Source organism: Biomphalaria glabrata, chromosome 15 (assembly GCF_947242115.1).
Source record: "Biomphalaria glabrata chromosome 15, xgBioGlab47.1, whole genome shotgun sequence".
In the NCBI taxonomy this organism is placed as follows: domain Eukaryota; kingdom Metazoa; phylum Mollusca; class Gastropoda; family Planorbidae; genus Biomphalaria; species Biomphalaria glabrata.
This window is the reverse complement of record NC_074725.1, coordinates 9549786-9573054: the sequence shown is the minus strand read 5'-3', so window position 1 is coordinate 9573054 and position 23269 is coordinate 9549786. Positions and strand designations below refer to the sequence as shown.

Genomic DNA, 23269 nt, shown 5'->3' with positions numbered 1-23269 from the left:
ACCATGGTTCACTGGTCAATACAAAGCCATAGTAATGAACAACCCAGCTGAAGAACTAATTATAGGGAACATAGAGAATATAGTTGAACTATCAGAAGAAGCCTTAGTAAAATGGGCTAATAGTGTGAATCAAGAAAACATTGAGTTAGCATCAACTACTAATTCACATGATTACAACAATGTCAGTATACATGAAGCAACTAAACTGTCAATTACAAATGCAAATAAAATAGATGTAGAATGTCAAACTCATTTGCTAACAGAAGCATCTAAACTAAATAAAGATTGCCAAACAATTAACACACAAACAAATGATAGTGAAATACAAACAGATGAAATACAAATAGATGATAAAGATAAAGCTGAAAAACAAGAAATACAAAATGACATTAACACTAGCTCACCTAAAGTAATAATAACAGAAGAAATATTAGCCTTGACATTTAAAAACAGCAAACAGTTAGAAGTATATGATCTAGAAGTCAATTATCAGGATGTTGTATGCATAGTTGATGAAGAATCCACAATCACTTTTGTAGAGCCCAATTTAGTAGAAAAAGAAGATTATTTGAATGATATAGCCATTGTAACCTTACCAAAAACTCTAGAAAGATAGAATGCAAAACTGCCATTGCTGAAATCAAATCACCATTTATAAAAGGGAAAATAAAAGTTGTAGTACTTGAAAATACTATCAGTCCAGTAATTATTGGATCTTATCCAAAAGTCAAAGTGCATCAAAAGCCAGTAATACATAAAACAATATGGTTTTATGACCTGTCTGATTCTGATTTTCAGAAAGAAATTTTTCAAATAGTACAGGATATAACTTGTGATTTTGGATATAAAAAAGTTTGGAAACATCCAGAACTTGGAGAGTCAATGTGGGTACAAATAAAAAACTTTGGCCATTACAAAGAGTTATTACATAAAATATATGGAACACCAATTAAGGGACTCACAATTAATATCAGTGTTGTTGACTTAATACATCGCATCTGGTAAACATTGAGCATTATTCTGTAAACATTGAGCATTATTTTGTAAACATTGAGTACTATTTTTAAACATTGAACTAGAAACCATTTTTTGAAACTCTATTTGTAAACAAACTTTGGAATTTGATTACTTCATTGTAGCCTACATTTTTTTCACATTCTTTTGTCAACAAGAATAACATTTTTGTACTCAACAATGTAAACAAACATTGAATTTTTTCCAAACTTATTCAGTACCTAGCTTAATTTTTTCCATACAATGTAAACATTATTTTTTCTCATTGTATTGAGAACAACTGTGACAAATTTTTTTCTACAGCTATTGTAAACAAGATTGGAATTTTTTTACTATGTCATTTATCACAATTATATAACTTAGTCACATTTTTCAATACTATTGAAAAAGGAGATTGATTCATAATGTAACTTATTTATTTAATGTCAATTAGTGTAATCAAATATTGACATACACTTGTATTTTTTTTTAAAAACATTTTTGTCAAACTATTCTTACGGACTATATTTTTTGTAACAATCATTGATGTAAACAAGAAGATTGTTGTACAAACTTTTTGATATTTCAAGTACTGAAAGAGACACTTGATATTATTTTTTAAATTGGACTTGCATTTTTTTTTCACAACAGATTAAAATAAATACAACTAAACCATTATGATGTTATGCTTGTATGTATATGCTTGAACAAATTAATGTAACCTCAAAGATTGTATCACAACTGACACACTTTCTCAGTTGAAGCTTTGTTTGACAAAGATTTTTTGAACTTTGTACAAAATAATTATTTGATAAACAATGTAACATTAAACTTTTGCCATTACTAGCTACAAATTATTTGAACTGTCATATAGAGAAATACTTAATTGAAACATAAGGTGCATGTAACAAGAACTATGAAGGATACTTATTGCTTTGATTTCATGTTGATACTTTTGAGCAAACAATATTTTGATACTTGAATTATACATATTTACTTGTGTAATATTAATGCACAACAATTTTTTATGGAGATGTCAAACCTCATATTGAAGTAAACAGATACATTGAATTTGTAACAATGATCATTAATCAATTTGATCTTGAATTTTGACACATATATTTTGAATTTTTCTATACTTATCACTTACATATTGAGACTTACTTGTAACATTTTCTACATGATTTGTACATATTGTATTATTGGTGTCAAAAACCAGACTTCTAACATTTCTATAGTGTCAAAGATTTTTTTTATAAATAGATATTGTGAATAAAAACTTGTATTAATTTTTCACATTGTGACATAGGAGATTGTCATTGAAATTTTTGTCACACTTTGCACATATTATTATGAAAAAGACTTGTAAATATTGAACACATTTGAATATTGATGTATATATTAGAACTACATGTAAAGAATTATTTGAGATGTTAAATATTTGACTCAGAGAATTATTTGAATTGCCTTACAAGAATATGATGAATTAGAGAATTTTGCCCTTGTATGAATTTTTTTTGATTCAGCAAATATTTTGTGTAACACTGTCATATTATATATTTTATTTCAAGTTTGTAGTTCTATTTGAACTCAGCAATTGTACATTTCATAGACCCCAAGAATTCCAATTGATCCTACTTATGATAATTATGTCGTCAAGCTAAAAAAAAATTTCTTCAAAATTTTTTTCAAAAGGGGGGGTGATAGGTAATGTCACCACCTCAAAGTTGGTGCCATAGAGTAGAAACCCTAATTCTGTATTGTGTATGTTAATTCCATATTGTGAATCTTATTCACAACCCATGTTGCACTAAGGTGAACACTTTTGACCTTAGGTGAACCAGAGAGTTAAAGGCAGTGAGTCCACATAGAGATCTTGTAGCAAGCACTTGTATTGAGTCACTTAAGATATAAGCAGTAGAGTTAGATGTTTAAAGTAGTTGGTTATAGAATAAGTACTAAGTTGTGATATTCGTATATTACTGTTGGATTAATACTGACCATTCCTGGGTCGAATTGTATGGTGTATTCATTATGTGGTGTTATATTAAACTTATTGTGTCTGCTACACCCAGCGTCATTCCATTATTCCGTGATCTGTAACAAGAACCCAATGTCACCACCACGCCTACATTGATAACCACAGCCACATTCATAACATATAAAACAACACAGTGACACTTTTATACTGGACTTTTCCTCTACTCATGCGACTCACAAAAGTAGGCCTAGTGTAGTAGACATCTCTTGTAATTCATTTTAACAAATGATAACTCTTTCACATCTATTGGGACAGACGATCCATTTCTATGACCGACGAATAGCGAGGGCGTCTTGTGGACAGAACAACGATCAACCGCCTTTACATTCCTAACGCAGCAACCTAGGCCTATATCAGGTACCCATTAAAATTGGGTGGACTTTGACTCATCATTAAATACCGAAGTTCAAAATGCCATTCTTTACCGGGACTCTTACTCTACACCCTTCGCTTTGGAATACAATCGCCTTAACACTCATCCACCTCGCCCGCGTAGTCCCTTCTTAAAATGACAAAAATGGAAATGTCACTCATACTTTAAAAATATTGACAACTTATTTTTAGTTTTTATATTTAGAGTTTGTCCAAGGAAACATCTAGGTTTGATTAGAACATATTTAGAGTTTGTCCAAGGAAACATGTTTGATAAAAACCTATTTAGAGTGTGTCCAAGGAAACATCCAGGTTTGATAACCTATTTAGAGTGTGTCCAAGGAAACATCCAGGTTTGATAAGAACCTATTTAGAGTTTGTCCAAGGAAACATCCAGGTTTGATAAGAACCTATTTAGAGTTTGTCCAAGGAAACATCTAGGTTTGATAAGAACCTATTTAGAGTGTGTCCAAGGAAACATCTAGGTTTGATAAGAACATATTTAGAGTGTGTCCAAGGAAACATCTAGGTTTGATAAGAACCTATTTAGAGTTTGTCCAAGGAAACATCTCGGTTTGATAAGAACCTATTTAGAGTGTGTCCAAGGAAACATCTAGGTTTGATAAGAACCCATTTAGAGTGTGTCCAAGGAAACATCTCGGTTTGATAAGAACCTATTTAGAGTGTGTCCAAGGAAACATCCAGGTTTGATAAGAACCTATTTAGAGTTTGTCCAAGGAAACATCCAGGTTTGATAAGAACCTATTTAGAGTGTGTCCAAGGAAACATCCAGGTTTGATAAGAACCTATTTAGAGTTTGTCCAAGGAAACATCTAGGTTTGATAAGAACCTATTTAGAGTGTGTCCAAGGAAACATCTCGGTTTGATAAGAACCTATTTAAAGTGTGTCCAAGGAAACATCCAGGTTTGATAAGAACCTATTTAGAGTTTGTCCAAGGAAACATCCAGGTTTGATAAGAACCTATTTAGAGTGTGTCCAAGGAAACATCTCGGTTTGATAAGAACCTATTTTGAGTGTGTCCAAGGAAACATCCAGGTTTGATAAGAACCTATTTAGAGTTTGTCCAAGGAAACATCTAGGTTTGATAAGAACCTATTTAGAGTTTGTCCAAGGAAACATCCAGGTTTGATAAGAACCTATTTAGAGTTTGTCCAAGGAAACATCTAGGTTTGATAAGAACCTATTTAGAGTTTGTCCAAGGAAACATCTAGGTTTGATAAGAACCTATTTAGAGTGTGTCCAAGGAAACATCCAGGTTTGATAAGAACCTATTTAGAGTGTGTCCAAGGAAACATCCAGGTTTGATAAGAACCTATTTAGAGTTTGTCCAAGGAAACAGGTTTGATAAGAACCTATTTAGAGTTTGTCCAAGGAAACAGGTTTGATAAGAACCTATTTAGAGTGTGTCCAAGGAAACAGGTTTGATAAGAACCTATTTAGAGTTTGTCCAAGGAAACAGGTTTGATAAGAACCTACTTTTAAAATACTGGTAAACGGAAACCCTTGAAAAACAAAAGAATGTTTGGAATCTCGAAGTAATGAAAACATGGCCTTACAATCAACTGTTCTAACATTTGTTTTCGCATTAAAACGAATTCCTCATACTAATAACATAAAACGCATACGAATGTTATAGGTGTCAACAGATCTACTAGTAGCATAAGATGAACCAACCTTTGATTGATGTCTCCCAGTAGGCCAGTTCCTACTGGTGTGAAGCCATAGTTCAAGTCACTGTTGAAAATTGACGGGTACACATCTTCATCGTAACTCTCTTTCAGAATGTGTGGGACCTGGAGGGAAATTGTATCATGTCAAGGCCTACAATGCTCAAAAATATGTAACTACATATAAATATTTTTTTATTACATTCTATTAGTTTGTAATAAATGCTATCACAATATAATGAATATGAAATTTAAAAAAAAAAGCAATAGAAAGAATAAGAGATAATATAGTTTCGGACAACAATTGTATCTCTGTAAAAGTCAGTAAAAGTTCAATCAACAGAGGAAGCCAACAGGGCCGAACAATGAGATGTTGTATTCGATTCTGAAGTTAAGGATGAGGACAGTATGTCACGTGACCAACCAAACTCAGATGCAACCGACTTATTTTGCTATATCTGATGCACACAAAGCCTTGTTCGCTGGGGGTCTATTTAAGTTTTCTTTAGGTCATCTCAATAGTGCGTCCCACGAACTTCTCTGTCTACTTTCAGACACCATCTGCTTTTCCTTATGCCAGTAAGAGCGAATTTGTGGCTGAGTTGATCTTTAACCTCTGTTACGATATCCCCATTTTATTTTTGCCATAAATGATCGTCTTTGAAATGCGATCATCCCCCATACAGGATATGTGCCCGACTCTACTCAACTGTATAATGGTCACTAGTGCCTTCTACACTGTTTACATCGGCCTCAAGCAGAACATGGTTATTTGTAAGGTAGTCTTGCACATTATTGAATGAGGACATATTTGATGCTTCTTATAGAGTACATAAATCTCAGAGACATACATAACTGGGATGAGAAGCACTGTTTTATAGACATTGGTTTTTGTTGTTGTAAGACCTACAAGTCTACAAGATATAGCTAAAAAATATATTCTGCTTGTAAAAAAAAAGACAAATCTATGTTAATGTAATAGGGAATCTGTATTCGAAGATGGACACTATCACAGCTCCTATGAACTCGAAGATGGACACTATCACAGCTCCTATGAACTCGAAGATGGACACTATCACATCTCCTATGAACTCGAAGACGACTCTAAAAGACGACTGAGCACAAGGTGCGGGTGGTTATGGCCAGTTGCAGCGTTACATACTTTTGCTTTCTTTTTTTCTTTGTCCTATATTGATGGCTGTCCTCTTTGCCTCGTAGTTTGAGACTCTGACGCTCACACCTCGGTGCCATTATGGGCGATCAAGGGCTAGCATTTCTCAGTCATGAGTAGCCTCAATTCCCCATTTCTTGAGAGAGACCTTGGGGTGTTTCTATAAATCTTTTTAGCTAACCCACTTGAGAGTGTTTTCCAAAGCTCATGTCCCCATAAAAAATTAGCTTAGGAAGGTGATTGTGAGGCATTAGGACTACCTGACCAGCTCATCGTAGTTGAGACCCTTTTGATGTGTTGATATATGAGATGTTCATGATTTCGCGTCTTGTTTGTATTATGGAAAGTAGAAGAAAAAGGAATTAAAAAAAAATGCTAGTTCCAAATACATTTTCTGGACCAGAAACTTACAGTGAGGATATAAGATCAAGTCAGGAATGATTGAGAAGATTCGAGATGACATCGCTCTTTTCAAAATATCCAGAAAGTTCATTAGGATCTACGATTTCTTAAGCCGCATGTTGACACTGAGTTTTACAAAACCTACGTATCTTAAGAAGACTCATAATATCAATGCACTGAAATTCAACCCCGATGGACAACGGCTTTGTCTGTAACAGATTTGACAAAATATGCAGGTTGCAACTGGATTTGTCAATGTCTAGTAACGTGTAGCTACAATGCTGACATAAGATATATCTTCACTTCTATATGACTACTCTACGAAGGGAACATCGTCAATGTCTTTCGTATTAAATAGGCTAAAAAAAAAGAGTTAAAGCTTCAATTAAAATAAATGTGTAATTATGTACCTTATCGTAAATAAGTATAATAGTGTTTGAAAATGAAGCGATTTAGCTCTTCAAAATAAGTATTAAAAAATAATATGTAGCCTACCTAGTCGTAGGCCTATATGAGTATTATAAAAGCTTAAAAGGAAGGGAGTTAACTCTTCCTTTGTTTTTAAATGTGTGATTATGTACCTTGTCGTAAATCACATTCACGAGATCATAGACGTTGAGAAACTCCATTTTGTGGAAAGGCCTGCACATAGAAATAACGTTATGCCATAAGTATAAGTAAACATAGCGAAATATAAGACTACAAAACAATAGTACTGGATATAAACTTATGTGCTTTCAAGACTTATTCCCTAATCATGTGACCGAGTGGGGGTCGTTGAGGTGTTCTAATATATGAGCCTGGATTTCCTGATTTTATATTATTTCTTGATTCATCTCTTGAGTCAAGCAACCTTATTAAGCAACGAATTTTCTTTTAATGTATCACTTGTAGATTTGTAGGAGAAATTTCATATATGGTGGAAAAACTATAAAAAGCTGACCCTGACCCTAGTGACGTCACTGTCTGTATGAACAAAGTAAAATTAGCATACTTTCTACGCTAGAGTAAACACTAAGAAAGTTTACAGACACAATAACTTGTGGGGAAAAAAAACAATGTCACTAAACTATGTATTTAAAGGAATCTGAACAGCAGGGTTTGTTCTTCTTGCTTATATAGATTTGGAGAATTGCTTTAAGGGGCTATGTCGTAGTGACTCTAGCTAGTGTCCAGGGTTTCAACTTAGTATTCAATTTCTATTTCAATTACAATAACACAAGACATTGACGGATCCCAGAAAATGCAAGACGTCTAGACTGTCCAACATGACCAGGAATTGAACGTCAAGAAGGTGCTCAAATTTAAATGTGAGTCTACCATCTCAATGTGTTAGACTATGTATAACACATAACGATAGTTTTTTTTTTAAAGGATACCTAAGAATTTGCGCTATTCAAGTTTAGCTTTGTCATCATAGGAATCCTTGGGCCTTTGGCCTCTTTTCTTTGCCTCTTTTTTTGGGGGGGCTTTATATGCCTATTTTTTGGGCTCTACTGCCTCTTTTGTCGGCTTTTTAAAAAAATATTATTATAAGTTCTCACATTTCACAAATATTAAATTATAAAGAATTAAAATTAAACTTTGAAATATGATTAATCTATGCTTAATTAGTACTTAAAATATTTTTTAAAGTCGCATTTGTTTTTTCAGTACTGAAGAGATGACATTGCCAACAAACACACAAGACACTGACACAAGTTTACGGCTTACTCATCTGTTTATGTTAACGTGGATCATAACCTTCCCAAAGTTCACAATCACTCTGACGATGAAGAGTCTAGACTAACAGCACTAATAGATTAAGTATATATATATAATTGAATGTTGGTTTTCTTTTTGGTTTTATTTTCTTGCAATAAAGGACGTAATATTTATCGTGTATAAAGTAATATTTATTATCATAGTAAGTATTTTCTATAGCTTTAATTAGAAAAAGCAGATCAACATTAATTTTAAATGTCTAGTTGTGCAAATTTGTAAAAAATAATTAATCACCCGAGATTCGTTCTGCCACTTGGCCTACTAACTCAGAGAGAGAGAGAGAGAGAAAGAGAGAGAGAGTGAGAGAGAGAGAGAGAGAGTGAGAGAGAAAGAGAGAGAGAGACAGAGGAGAGTGAGAGAGAAAGTGAGAGAGAGAGTGTGAGAGAGAGAGTGAGAGAGAGAGAGAGAGAGTGAGAGACAGAGAGAGAGAGTGAGAGGGAGTGAGAGAGAGAGAGAGAGAGAGAGGGAGCAGGCAGGGAAGGGTAGGGAAAAAGAGAATGGGACTACCTAAAATTAAGGGAGAACAGGAGACAAAAATAGACAGTGCGTGAAATAAAGGTTAGAGAGTAAGAGAGAGACAGAGACTGTCAGAGAGAGAGAGAGAGAGCGATCATGAGTGAGAGAGGAAGAGATAGAGACTGAGAGAAAGACGTTCAGAGAGGGGTGGGAAGAGCGTGAGGGGTAAAGGCTGCTTGTTCAAGTGTAGTCACCATGGAGACGTCTAAAATACAAGTTCAAGAATGAAATGGAAATACCCAACTTTTAAACAATTGAGAACTTTAAAACAATAGATCCAGGCTGTACTGTGTCACCTGACTGAGAACTTTAAAACAATAGATCAAGGCTGTACTGTGTCACCTGACTGAGAACTTTAAAACAATAGATCAAGGCTGTACTGTGTCACCTGACTGAGAACTTTAAAACAATAGATCAAGGCTGTACTGTGTCACCTGACTGAGAACTTTAAAACAATAGATCCAGGCTGTACTGTGTCACCTGACTGAGAACTTTAAAACAATAGATCAAGGCTGTACTGTGTCACCTGACTGAGAACTTTAAAACAATAGATCAAGGCTGTACTGTGTCACCTGACTGAGAACTTTAAAACAATAGATCAAGGCTGTACTGTGTCACCTGACTGAGAACTTTAAAACAATAGATCAAGGCTGTACTGTGTCACCTGACTGAGAACTTTAAAACAATAGATCAAGGCTGTACTGTGTCACCTGACTGAGAACTTTAAAACAATAGATCAAGGCTGTACTGTGTCACCTGACTGAGAACTTTAAAACAATAGATCAAGGCTGTACTGTGTCACCTGACTGAGAACTTTAAAACAATAGATCAAGGCTGTAATGTGTCACCTGACTGAGAACTTTAAAACAATAGATCAAGGCTGTACTGTGTCACCTGACTGAGAACTTTAAAACAATAGATCAAGGCTGTAATGTGTCACCTGACTGAGAACTTTAAAACAATAGATCAAGGCTGTACTGTGTCACCTGACTGAGAACTTTAAAACGATAGATCAAGGCTGTAATGTGTCACCTGACTGAGAACTTTAAAACAATAGATCAAGGCTGTAATGTGTCACCTGACTGAGAACTTTAAAACAATAGATCGAGGCTGTAATGTGTCACCTGACTGAGAACTTTAAAACAATAGATCAAGGCTGTAATGTGTCACCTGACTGAGAACTTTAAAACAATAGATCAAGGCTGTACTGTGTCACCTGACTGAGAACTTTAAAACAATAGATCAAGGCTGTAATGTGTCACCTGACTGAGAACTTTAAAACAATAGATCAAGGCTGTACTGTGTCACCTGACTGAGAACTGCGCCGGATTTCTTCTGTACTTATGGTTCATGAGCTCGCATTGCTGGACGTTAGGAAGTGGTCCGCAGATAAACTCCTGGACAACTGCAGGTGTGAGGTCACCTCTTAGCATCATCACGCGAGCTTGACGAGGAGGCTGGTCACCTTGATGGACAAGAAACAGTACATTTTAGATTTTATTACTCTAAGTTTCACTCAACTACTAGGGCTATACCTCAAACAAAAACATCGTACAACAAGACGTGAAACAGCACATGTCTTAAGCTAAATATGAAACGACATATGTGTTGAGTTAAATCTGAAACAACACATGTCTTGAGCTAAATCTCAAACAACATTTGTATTGAGTTAAATCTGAAACAACATATTGTTGTAACCCTGCCTTGCACCAGTGCTTGAGGTGCGCACTAGCGCACTGTTGAACGTAAACAGGAAGACACTAGAATGGAGAGATGAACAGTGCATCAGGGATTGTGAAGAGTCTGAATGTTTGGGAAACTAAGAGGCCAACTTTTGTGCTGCCTGAAGGATGTAGTAGGGACCTGGAGCGAAGCGGGAAAGGCTGTCGTTGGTCCACATTCGGGTTAAGTAGCAAAGGACTGGTATACTTAGTAGTAAGACTCTGAAGAAGCTGAAGGATGAATCATCATGTTATGTGTTTACCCTAGTGAATAAACACAACTATTTATTTCCTGTTAAACTGTGTTGAGTTGCATGCCTATTCGTTGAGTGCCTAGCAGAGAGTTGCAACAATATGTATTGAGTTAAATCTGAAACAACATATGTCTTGAGCTAAATCTGAAACAACATATGTATTGAGTTAAATCTGAAACAATATATGTCTTGAGCTAAATCTGAAACAACATATGACTTGAGCTAAATCTTAAACAACATATGTTATAAGCTAAATCTGAAACAACATTTGTCTTGACCTAAATCTGTAAAAAAATCAGTTTAATTAAACCTCAGCATAATATCTACAAACCTATGTCTCAGACAATACATGTATACAGCTGCATCTCTAACAAAACTTCTGTACGGCTAAATTTAAACCCAACCATAGAGCCTAACCTAAAACAACCAATAAATTGAACTCTGCCTAATACAGCAAATCTCAAGAACCAGTGCCGGCCTACCCCTGTCAATGCTTAACAAAAATGTACAAAATAATGCAAATAAATCTAACAGCATGCCATGATTGTGAATAAAGAAATAGAGAACTTTTACATATTATATCGCTTTCCTTTATTTTCTTATGTTTAATTTGCATATTTTGTTAAAAAGGGTAGGCCTATATTTTTTTTTACTATGGAGGCCCCCCATTAAGGGACGGTGGCGGCTGGCACTGCTTTAGTCATAGACAAACTAGGCAGCCGTAGACGGCCTCCAATTGATGGGAGCCTCGAACAGGACTTAAATAATGGTAAGAACAAATTGCGAAACTTGGATCAAATCTCAAACAGAGTAGAGTACTATGGCTCAATGTTAACCAGTCTGTCTCTTCTATGACTCTTATGTTTACTAGTCTAATTCTGCGATATATGAATTCAGGTTTTTGTCGATTTACATAAAGACGTGCAGGTTTTAATAAAATGTGTTATTTTATTATTATTATCATTTTTTTTGGTGCTACGTTTTTCTTAAATTTTTTGGGGGGCCACCAGATTCACTTCGCCTTGGGCCCCTAAATATTCAATACATGCCCTAGTAGTGGTCTCTGGATGACAGCACTGTCTAGCTCTGTAGTAAATAAGGCCTTGTATAAAACTATACCACTAACGAAACACACATATAAATTAACACATCTTTATCAAACAAGATACAGAGAGCATAATTCAATAGTTTCCTCTTGCTTGTTTGTAAAATGCTTTACATGTTTCGAATGTTCCTCAGAGTTGAAGAAAATTTACTTCCTAGTCCGAACGACAGTCCAGCGCGCTAACAGCGCGCTAACAGCACGACCAGGCAGCCATCCAAATTGTTGTTAATCAGATATTTAGATGTTTCTAGTTCATAGACCTTTTGGCGTAGAACTATATTCCGACAATTTATAGATAGGGCCTACTGTTGAAATGAAAATTGTGGAGAAACTTGTCCATTTAACTTTGTATATAATATGACCATAATTATGACCTAGAATTCTGTTGTGTAGAATGATTCTGTATTCTAAAGGTTTTACAGTATTATATAGAACTTAAGTACCACACTTCCTCTTATCAGTTCTTCGAAAAAAAAAAGTAAGAAGCAAAAGTAACAACCAGGATGGGTGGACAAGGATCTCCAAAACGGATCTAACGATTTTCCTACTAATTTGACAGTTTATGTATATTTTTGGGGAACAATTACTAGCTGATTGGCAACATAGAGATCCTGTGTCCTAGTCTAGACCCATAACACAAAAATACGTTCAAGTAAATGTCTACTTCATTTTTATGTTATTTTTATCATCAATACCCAGTGGCCCATCTATGGAACATAAGGGAAACAACTATTATGTTAATTTTTTCTTATTACTGAATAATATCCCCTTTGCATATGGCTACATCAATGCGAAGTTGGAAACTTAGATTTCGACTGAAAAAAAAATTTAATTACTGCTTTATACAAGGTAAGACACAATCTTTTTGACTGTATTATATATCTAAATAATGTATTTAATGATTATATATAGTATTTAATACGAATTAGTTCTCTGTTTAGTATTAATTACATTTTTAAAATCATTGGGTCATGGGTCGTCTAATCAATCTAGATAGATAGATCATATTCATAGTCATAGTAGTATTGTAGATCAACAGTATCATTGTCAGTATTTCATTTGATTTTAGTATTTAATTTACAATATTTTGAACTAGATATCTAAAGAACTTGATTTTAAAGCCTGAACTACTTTTATAAATGATAAATCTATAATACAATCATGTTGTTATTTTTTTTACTATATATCTGGTAATGGTATATATATCTTATCTTGTTAATTTTTTTTTTCAACAGAATATACAATGTCAGCTTCACTCCCTAAGAATTTCACTGCTCAAGAAGTGCTAGATATTTTGATATTTTGACTACAATAAAAGTGATTTGGAAAATAATTCAACTGATGATGAGGACTATGAACCAGAACCTGATAAGGAAACAGGAACGCAAGACCTCAGTTCTTATGAAGAAGAGACAGAACCCTTGCCATCTACTTCTAGTGCCTCTGCTAGGAATAAGAAAAAGAAAGTCTATGAGTGGACAAAAGATAATTTCAATCCACCAGACTCAGTTTTCCGGGGCAAAGTTCTAGAGCTTCCTGAAAACTATGAAGTTCAGTCACCAATGCATTATTTCAAAAACTTTCTTACGGATGACATGCTAGAGTTGATTGTTAAATTTACAAATGAGTACAGTGTTGAGAAGAGTGGAAAACGTTTTGACACCAATAAAAAAGAAATACAGCAAATCATAGGCATGTTTCTGAGAATCGGCCTAGCCAAGATGCCCGGTGTTAAGTGTTACTGGGAAACAGACACTCGTTATGATCCAGTTGCTGGAGTAATGAGTCGGAATAGGTTTCAGTCACTCCTTTCAAATTTGCACTTTGTTAATAACAATTTAGCTACAAATGAAGAGAAATCGGACAAGCTTTGGAAGATACGCCCTTGGCTCAAACTATTTAGAAATAATTGTTTAAAAGTTATAGCTCATGAAAATAACAGCATTGACGAAATGATGATTCCCTTTAAAGGAAAGTTCAGCAAGCTTAAGCAGTTTATAAAGGGAAAGCCCCATCCTTGGGGAATAAAAGTGTGGGCTAGAACCTCGTCAGCAGGTATGCTATGTGATTTTGATGTTTACCAAGGCAAGAAGGATAAAAAGGATGCTGATTCTATTGGTGTTGGTCCTGATGTAGTGCTTCAGCTTAGTTCTACGTTGCCACAGAATGAGCTGGATAAGCCATCACTAAATTACAAAATATTTACAGACAATTTCTTTACAACTTTGCCTCTCTTGGAAGATCTGCAGAAAAAAGGCATTCACTCTACTGGCACAGTTAGACCCAATTGTCTTCCTGGTATTTTACTTGACTCCGAGAAAAATATGAAGAAAAAAGGTTGTGGTACAATGGATCAATGTGTTGAAAAGTCTACCAACATAGTAGCTGTCCATTGGTATGACACAAAAGCTGTCAATATGCTCTCAACTTTGAGTGGTGTCGAACCAAGCAAAACTGTCAACAGATTTGAAAAAGCTAAGTCAGCCTATGTTCAGGTCCAGCAGCCTGCTGTGATAAAACTTTATAATAAAAGCATGGGAGGCGTAGATCTTCACAACTGTTTCATTGACAAGCATTCATTTCACATTAGATCAAAGCGTTGGTATTTGTACATATTTTGGCAGTCCATACGCATGATGTTTTGAATGCTTGGCTCTCTTATCGTCAGGCATGTCAGCTCATAGGGATGCCTAAAAAAGATGTGTTGAACCAACGCAACTTCCAAACAAAACTGGCATCCCTTTTGATCAATTTACATACGCATACACAAAAAAAACGAGGAAGACCATCTTTAGAAGGTGCCACTGCAGGCCCATCAAGAAAGAAATCTGCCTTGAGACCTATGCCTGAACCAGAAGTCAGAACCGATGGCTTTTTCCACTTCCCAATAAAAACGGAAGATCGCCAGCGCTGCAAGTTGTGTAGCATGAAGACAAACAACATTTGTGAGAAGTGCAAAGTATATCTGTGCTATACAGAGCAAAGAAATTGTTTTAGAAGTTTTCATGTTTCTTAAATAAAAGTTTCTAACATTCTAAATATATTTTTTTTTATTTTCATGAAAGTATAATAATTAATACCAACATAACTCAGTGGGTCACCCGTGGAACAAATTGAAAAAGTAGGTCAAGGTAACGTGACCTTATAAATTGATGTTGAATTATCAACATATTATATATATGTATACCAAAGGAAATAATTTTAGAACCACTGTAAGATAATGTGGGTCTTCCAGGGGAGAGAATTAATTGTTCTTACGAATAGGTGATGCACTCCATAAAGAAGTATTTTTTTTATAATACCTCTCATGAAGTCAGAACATCATGGATCCAGCAACAACCAGGATGGTAGGCAAAGGTCTCAAAAACGGTTCTAACGATTTTCCTGGAAATTCAACAATTAATGTATATCGCTGAGAAAAAAAAATACTAGCTCGTTGGTCACACGTGGAAAACTCTAGTTTGACCGTTATAATTTGTCAAAGTAAATCATTAATAATTGTAAATTTGGTTGGAGACTATATCTAGGTCTAGAGCCTACATGGCGTAGTCAGCCGTATTACCGTAATTATGCCATAACTAAGTAAATTTAAAGCTGCTTCAATTTTATTGAAGCTAATAAGTGTTGCTTATATTTTTATGTAAATATAATATAAAGATTAGATCTAGAAGTTGGACTAGATCTTAAGAGTTCTAAAATAGATGTTTAGGCTTAGCGTTAGATCTAGATGTCCATAAAATAAACATGAAAAGAAAATTGTATGTTTATACCTGTGTCGCTTACCGAATCAGAAAATGCATATTTTTTTTTAATTTTTTTTTTTTTTTTGCAGCTGACGTTGTCACGGGTTCGATACCCGAATTGAACCAAAAAAAAATTATTATTTTTTAAAAATTATTTTATCATATTTGAAGTTTAGAAATGAAGAAATTGTCTTTTATGATATTATATTTTTGAAATGTAATTCTTTTTTTTTTTTTTTTAATATTTTTAATGCTAATGTTTATATTCATAAAAATATTTTATCCTAAATGGTGCGTTTGTCTGTAGACTTAAAATAAGGCTTCTTTCTTAGTCCTAATTAGGAATGTGTTTTGATTACCTGACCCATTCAAATATCGAAGGACTTGAGATTTGCTGGCTACATAGAGATCAGCAGTTTGAACAACACTGGCATTCAATGCTATGTCTTCTGGCTTGCTTGCTTTGATGTTGGGATCTGTCTCTAGGAACCTGCGAATCTAATCAAACAAAATGTTTAAATTTTAAATAGGAGCCTCCATATACGTTTCTTTTAATTTTTAACAGTCAAGTAAACAACAAAACATGGACTAACCTTTTAAAGTAAGCTAGATTTAATGTGATATCATATATGTGTCTATTGAACATCTTATCTTATAAATTACAGACGTTACTTCAAAACAGAAGACAACTACGTCCTTGGAGCATACAATTGCTAATGTTCGTTAAAAACATAAACCATGCTAGGTCGTTAGTTTTCTTATCTGATTCAGGCAACCCATTCCATGCTCTAACGGCACTGGGGAAGAAAGAGCACTTGTACGAATTTGTCCTAGCATATGGAATAAGAAATGTGCCTTTATCTTCGTGTCTTTATGGAAATGATATGAAAGCATGGGCATTAGCTATTGTGGGAACAATGCTGTCCACCACAGTTCCCCCCATTCCAAACAGCTGATGTGTTCAGGTAGGTGCCAATACTGCTTGGGGTGTATCTGCCACTAAGCAAACCTACTCATGCCACGTATGAGGCCGGCTTTTTAAAGCGAGGTTTGGACTTGACAGTCATCTTCGTGTTCGTAGTATTTGAGCAATGTGCTCATCTTCGATCACGAAGGAGGAGCTATGTGTATAATACTGTTTGGGATCAGCGGCGTCACAACCCTTTACGTATCCTGAAGATAAGTTAACAAGAAATGAATTCATAATCATGTTCATTAGTTCATGTTTTCTAATTACAAGATGTTTAGTTTACGAGTACCATAAAAAGTATCTCCTTAAACTTAGGTAAACATTGTTTGTACAGACGATAATAAACTAAACAATAAGCGAGATAGAAACGTATGTCTACTTCCAAAAGTAAACTTATAAAGTTTGTATTAGAAACGTATGTCTATGTCCAAAAGTAAACGATCAAGTTTGTAGTAGAAACTGAAGATAAAACGGTTCTCAACTTACGGCTTGTATTTCTTCTTTCGTTAGGTCGTGGAAAGGACCAGGTCGTGATGGTTCGCTCAGGTCAATGAGAAGGTCATTTGGCACTTGTGATCCACAGAAAGGAAACTCTTCGTGGTCATTGCTATCCTCACCCCAGGTCACAGCGCAGGATATTAGACTACTGTACGACAATCCAAGTAATAATAGGATTGATGTTTTGAAAGACATGTCCAACTATGTTCTTTTTAGAATATGATTAAATAAATAAGAAAAATGAATTCTTTTATATTTTTCAACACAAGCAAATAGTCTTTCTATATTTTAACATCTAGAAAGATGCTAGCATTAACACTTTAAGTTGTTTTTTTTTTGTTTTTTCAATCTAATAGCAGATTTCTAATTTAACGTTACACATCTCTGTCTAGCCCTCTACAAATTACAAGCCAGCAAACATTATGCTGCCAAAACAAAACCTATGAAATGGAAGCAATGTTTCGCCTCGCCAAGACCAGCTAATAAAATTAATTTCACTTAAACTGTTTGTAAAATGGAACACACTAGTTCTAGGCCTAAATTGTTTGTGTGTCCCTATTAATTTCAACGATTGAACGTCACAATGCCTGCTCACCATCTGCTCAGCTTCTATTTCAATGCACGTTCTTTGTGAGTGGGCACACATTGAAGCTACTATCAACGTAAATAAGGGCCAGACGCATGACGTGGGCAGACAATTGTGTCTGAGCTGCGGAGGAAAGTTTATTGTCACAATTCATTGACGACACGTTATTTGTAAAGAATAAAGGCTGTTTGGTAGTACTTATAAAGTCCAACAAATTACAAAAATATTACAGTGTAAGCAGTATGCTGCTAAATATTGCAAAATAGGGTCTATAAAATAACGTGATGGTCAGTGTAAAGTCTAACTGAACAAAGTTATATAGAATATTAAAATGTGATGACCAATCTGACAGGACTAAGCAATATAGAACATAACGTAATGGTCAGTCTAAAGTCTAACTGAACAAAATCTATGGTCTCCTTCAGTCGCGACTGACCATAAACAATGCCCAGGCTTTCATTTCATCTCACTTATTCAAAGCCCTCCGTAGAAACCCGTACCACCATTTCGGTCTGTCATTTATTTTGAAAGAAAGAAATATGTTGAAAACATTAGTTTAAAACTATTTGCAAGGCTGTACATTGTAATTCGTATGTAATTTAGATTAATGAATAAATATCTAGTGTATAAATATGTAATAAAGAAATATGTTTTGTAGTGTATAAACATGAAATGTAATCTAGAAATATGTACTGTAAATGCAAAATTTTAAATATGTAGGGTAATGAGATACAATATATATGTATATTTATAGCCTACATTGTTACAAAGACAGTTTGTGAGGAAACACAAACTCCTTGCCCCCCAAAGTGGTCTACTCAGGCAGGTAAAAAGGCAGGTTTCAATATTTTCAAAAAGAATATCAGAATGAAATTCTATCACAGGTAAGTGACAGCAGACCAAGAGATAGGTGAAAGTGAATGTGATGTTCGATGTGAACCTGGCCTAACGGATGTCTTATAATGATTATCTAATTGTTTTGTAAAGGGTCAATCTCTTATTCAAAGCCTCAAGAAAAAAAAATTTCCTTAAAAGAACAATTAACAAGGTTACAAAAGACAGTTTGTGTGGAAACACAAACTCAAAATCGGCCCCCGAAGTGGTCCACCCAGGCAGTTCCATAGCTATGATTAGACTCTGCAGTTAACGTGATAATCAGGGGCGGACTGGGAGTCAAAATCGGCCCGGGCATTTCTGTACATTCCGGCCCACAAGTTGTATGCCACATGATGAGCGTCCAATCATACCTGACCTCAAAATCATAGTGTAAATTTTAATAATGTATCGAAAGTAGTTGGTATATGAATAATTTATTAGATGATTTTGAAACTATCTGATAAGCGCTATTACTAAATGAATAAAGTATAACACTCTTATTGTTCTTGCTACCATATACATTAGCATTCACATTCAAGACATCTGAAGATCTCCCATTAACGAACATATTGTTTAGGATTCACTTTCACTCCTCGCCATTTTCTCAGACATACGAACTTCAATATAAAAATACAACTCTTTTCCATTATTGTAACTGTCCATCCCACAAGGTCATGAGGGCGCGGTGGCTGAGTGGTTAAGCGCTTCTGCACCTGGGGTCCTGGATTTGGAATCTCGGTGAAGACTAGGATTTTGAATTTTGGGATTTTTAGGGCTCCCCTGGGTCCAGCCAACTTTAACGGGTACCTGACTTTAGTTGAGAAAGTAAAGGCTGTTGGTCATTGTGCTGGCCACATGACACCCTGCTCGTTAGCCATTGGCAAAGAAACAGTTGATCTTAGCATCTGATCTATAGATCGCAAGGTCCGAAAGAGAAATTTACTCTCAAATACTGCTTTCTCAATAACTTGGAAACCTTAAAGCTGGCTACACACATACACAACAGAACATATCCACTTGTTTTTAATATCCTTACGTTCAGTAAAACAAATGCTGTCAAGATAATCTCATGTTCTAGCAAAGCCTCCTTGTATATCGACATAAGTCAATAACTTTGTCATCTTGGCATTAGTGTTTCTTATGGCGTTAAGCCTGTTCATTCGTAAATGCTGTCATTATAAAGGTGGTGAATGACAACAATCTAAATTAGACTAAATAGATGGCCAGACGTAGATCTAGATTTAAATGTATTAAACAATTTGAACAAAATCCATAAATTATTAAGATATAGCTTATCTTCTTACTGCTTAGGGGGTACAGATTTATTTTTTATGTAAACATTAAGAAGTGAATCATGCGAAAATCATAGTACACAATTATCCAGTAGTAAAGTAAGTAAATTTCCCCTTTCAGATCTTGTGGTCTATATGGCAGATGATGTAAAGGCCATCTGTTTCTGTGGCCTACGGTTTACGAGGGTGTAATGTGGTCAGCACAGCGACCAACCGCTTTTCCCCAACTAATGTTAGGTTCCCATTGGAGCTGGGTGGACTTTTGAGATTAACTCTAATTCGTAACAAGACTGGAAGGATTAGTCCTCCCGTAGAGACTTGGCGAGAAACTCTGCTGTTAGGCGTAGTGCCTTTAAGCTCCCATACAGGTCAAGTGACTCTGCAGACAAACTATCCCGCAGCTCTCGGAGATGCGGACACTCTTGCAAGAGATGCGCCACTGTCTCAACCGACTCTCCACAGTGTCGGCAACGGGCATCAAAATTTGGCCGGAACCGGGCAGAGTAAGCACCAACAGGGCAGTGCCCAGTTATACACTGCGCAATGATTGATTGTTCCGACCTTTTTAGCCTCCACCATGGATTGTCGCGGTCCGGGCGACGCAAATGTTGCCAGACTTCACGGACTTTGTTGGACTGTGTGGACTCAGAGGCGCCCAAAGATCCCAAATTTTTTTTTTTTAAAGTTCTTAGGTGACCAGTTAACGTTACTCTACTTATTCCAGAAGAGTTAGAAGAGTCTTATCAAAGACGACGTGTCGTCCTGTATGTGAAAAATAACGCCAAATGATTTTAAAAATGTTATTACTTCAACGATCAAAACAAAACTATGGCTTGATTATTCCTGGTTCATTGGTGAATTCGATGGGGGCAGCCTCTGAGTTTGTGTGATAACATAAACTCTCTTTGTAATATTGTTTTGCACAGCATTCCAGCAATAGTTATTATTATTTATTTTCTGCTCCTTCTATTTAAGATTCTTTTGCATTTTGATTCCAATCAACACAACACTTTTCATAATAGTAATTGTGATGTGTGAAGGACTTCGTAGCGGGCCAACTCCATCAAACAAACAAAAAAATAATTCGTATGTGACTGGACATGTTGTTGATCCCTTTATTACACAGTAAACGTCAATCTCTATAAGGAATAAATGCTTTAATTTTCTTGTTTGTCGTTTAGTGACGTCTACTATAAGCACTATAGACAGAAGAAGGATATTAACGACTATGCTTTAGACTAGTATTAGACTTGAAAAGTGTAACATTAAATATTATTTAATCATGACGCTCAAAGTGTTACCTTTTAAGGATGTATTCATAAAACAATTTACTGGCATTCATGCTGCCCATTCGGTGGCCCTGCCGGCCCACTTGGGTATCGGCCCACCGGGCATTTGCCCGAATGCCCATATAGCCAGTCCGCCCCTGGTGATAATATGAAAAACTACTTATTAATTGTTGTTTTAAATTATGTTCCACTTATAAGTTAACTAAATAGATTTGTTCTCTTTAAAAAAAAGTAAACAATTTTTTGTGTGTAAATGTAGTAGTTAGTATGACAGAACTTATTAAACTTAGCAATACAAATGTAAAAAAAAGAATTTTGACAAAAAATCTAAAACCATTTGCATAAATGTGTTAATAATGTGGTGTATTTTATTCTTCTCTATTAAAGGGAATCCGGTGTTTGTTACTATTAATAGTGAATCGTTATAAAAGTGGTGCATTTTTATGAAAAAACTGCTTTGCATAATTGATTTTTTAAAAATTAGATTTTTTCGCTTTTAGAAAAGAAAAAAGTAGCCGTTGCATCAGAACTTTGAATGGTCTAAAATATTATGATGTCGGATTTTCAGTATCTTTTGTAGTTTACGAGATGTAAACGGGACGGACGGACGTGCCACACAAAACTAATAGCGTCTTTTCCCCTTTAGGAGGCCTCTAATAAATATATAGTGTAATATATAAAACATTGTAGTGTAATGTATAAGTATGTAATGTATTCTATAAATATGTATTATAAACAAATGTAAAGGGAACATTCTCCAATTTTGACTTAGATCTAAATTCAATGCAGTAGCTCAGTAATACCCAAACTAAGGCCAGCAGGCATATCCGGCTAGTGTAATTTAAATGTGCAGTGTCATGTTTACATCTTTACCATGCGTAGTGTAAATATGCAGACGTCTTCTTTGTACTAAATATTACTAACATAGACTGAGGCAGCACGCGGGGTGGGAAGACAATAACAAAGGCCACTCTAAAACAATGGTTCTCAACATAGAGTGCCTCCCTCCCCAGAGCACACAGAGATACACGCCCCACATACGATGCAAATCACACCAGTGGTTGTTTGATGTAGAGGCGTACCGTAGTGAAGGGGGTCGCGATGCTCCGAGGTGCCCTCAGGGACGCCACACCCAGCCTATATTTCTAAGTGATGTTCATGGAAAATGCGGCGTTGGGCGCCAATAAAGTACCTTGTCCCTGGCGCGCGTTTTTCTCACTACGCCTCTGGTTTGAATGCTTGGAATTTTTTTTTATTAAGGGATTAAAAAAGAAAAGAAATAGGTTGCACGGGTAAAATGAAAAATTAGAAGTTATTATAAATCGTTAAAATGTTATCTTTGTTTAACGGGAGGCTATTTCATTCAACCAACGGTTTTGATTGGAGATAAAGAATTTTAATCTTTCCTGATAGCAGTTATCAAAAGTTATAAAACTGTCTGGGAACCACTGTCCTAACGTCAAAGTGAGAAACGTACGCGACCGAGGGGTGTTCTGCACACTAATTACAACCACAAGATATATTGGTCAAGGGAAGATAATTCATTTGTAACTGTTGTTGTTTACAGGCGTGAGGTCAAAGTTGAACGCAGACGTTGTAGTGGAGTAACTTAATACCCAACTCAACGGTTCTCAAACAGTTCTACTCAGGTCTCTGTCAACACTATACAGTATGTTAGTATTGACGGACATTGATTTTTTTAAAGATAAACAATGGTTTGTGCATAAACGTACTTTTAAAATAAAATTAGATATTTAAAATGGAAAGTTATTATAGTAATGTGCTGTGTTGGGTTATGAAAAAGATCTATTACTCTCTTCTTCCTAAAGAGTTTTTTTTTGTTTCAATTAGAGTTTTTCTTCTATAGTGTAACCGGTGTTTAAAATAAAGAAATATATTCTGTTGAAAACGATGTTTTTTTTTAAATTTTGTTTTTGCTTTTTTTTTTTTTTTTTTTTTTTTTTTACAAAGCTTAAAAACAACTCAC

At 35.2% G+C, this 23269-nt stretch overlaps 2 protein-coding genes and 1 long non-coding RNA gene across 3 annotated transcripts in view; 2 read left to right on the top strand and 1 right to left on the bottom strand.

The window, feature by feature from the left end:
• Positions 1–17826, bottom strand: part of LOC106055791 (putative amine oxidase [copper-containing]) — a 36319-nt gene extending 18493 nt beyond the window's left edge. Inside the window, exons 1-5 of the mRNA XM_056012886.1 lie at positions 17228–17826; positions 16131–16269; positions 10257–10413; positions 7250–7310; positions 5103–5221 (exon numbers count right to left, since the gene is read on the bottom strand). Of these exons, the coding sequence (XP_055868861.1) occupies positions 5103–5221; positions 7250–7310; positions 10257–10413; positions 16131–16269; positions 17228–17434 (683 nt within the window). The 5' untranslated portion in view covers positions 17435–17826. The remainder of the gene's footprint in view (positions 1–5102; positions 5222–7249; positions 7311–10256; positions 10414–16130; positions 16270–17227) is intronic.
• On the top strand, positions 12516–17484 carry LOC129923138 (uncharacterized). The gene is made up of 2 exons (XR_008775074.1): positions 12516–12680; positions 17252–17484. It is a non-coding gene; the product is annotated as an uncharacterized LOC129923138 (long non-coding RNA).
• LOC129923137 (piggyBac transposable element-derived protein 3-like) lies at positions 12728–15621 on the top strand. The gene is made up of 2 exons (XM_056012887.1): positions 12728–12877; positions 13264–15621. Exon 2 carries the CDS (start codon positions 13591–13593, stop codon positions 14671–14673), a length of 1083 nt encoding a protein of 360 aa, XP_055868862.1. The 5' UTR covers positions 12728–12877; positions 13264–13590; the 3' UTR covers positions 14674–15621.
• Positions 17827–23269: the final 5443 nt, after the last annotated feature.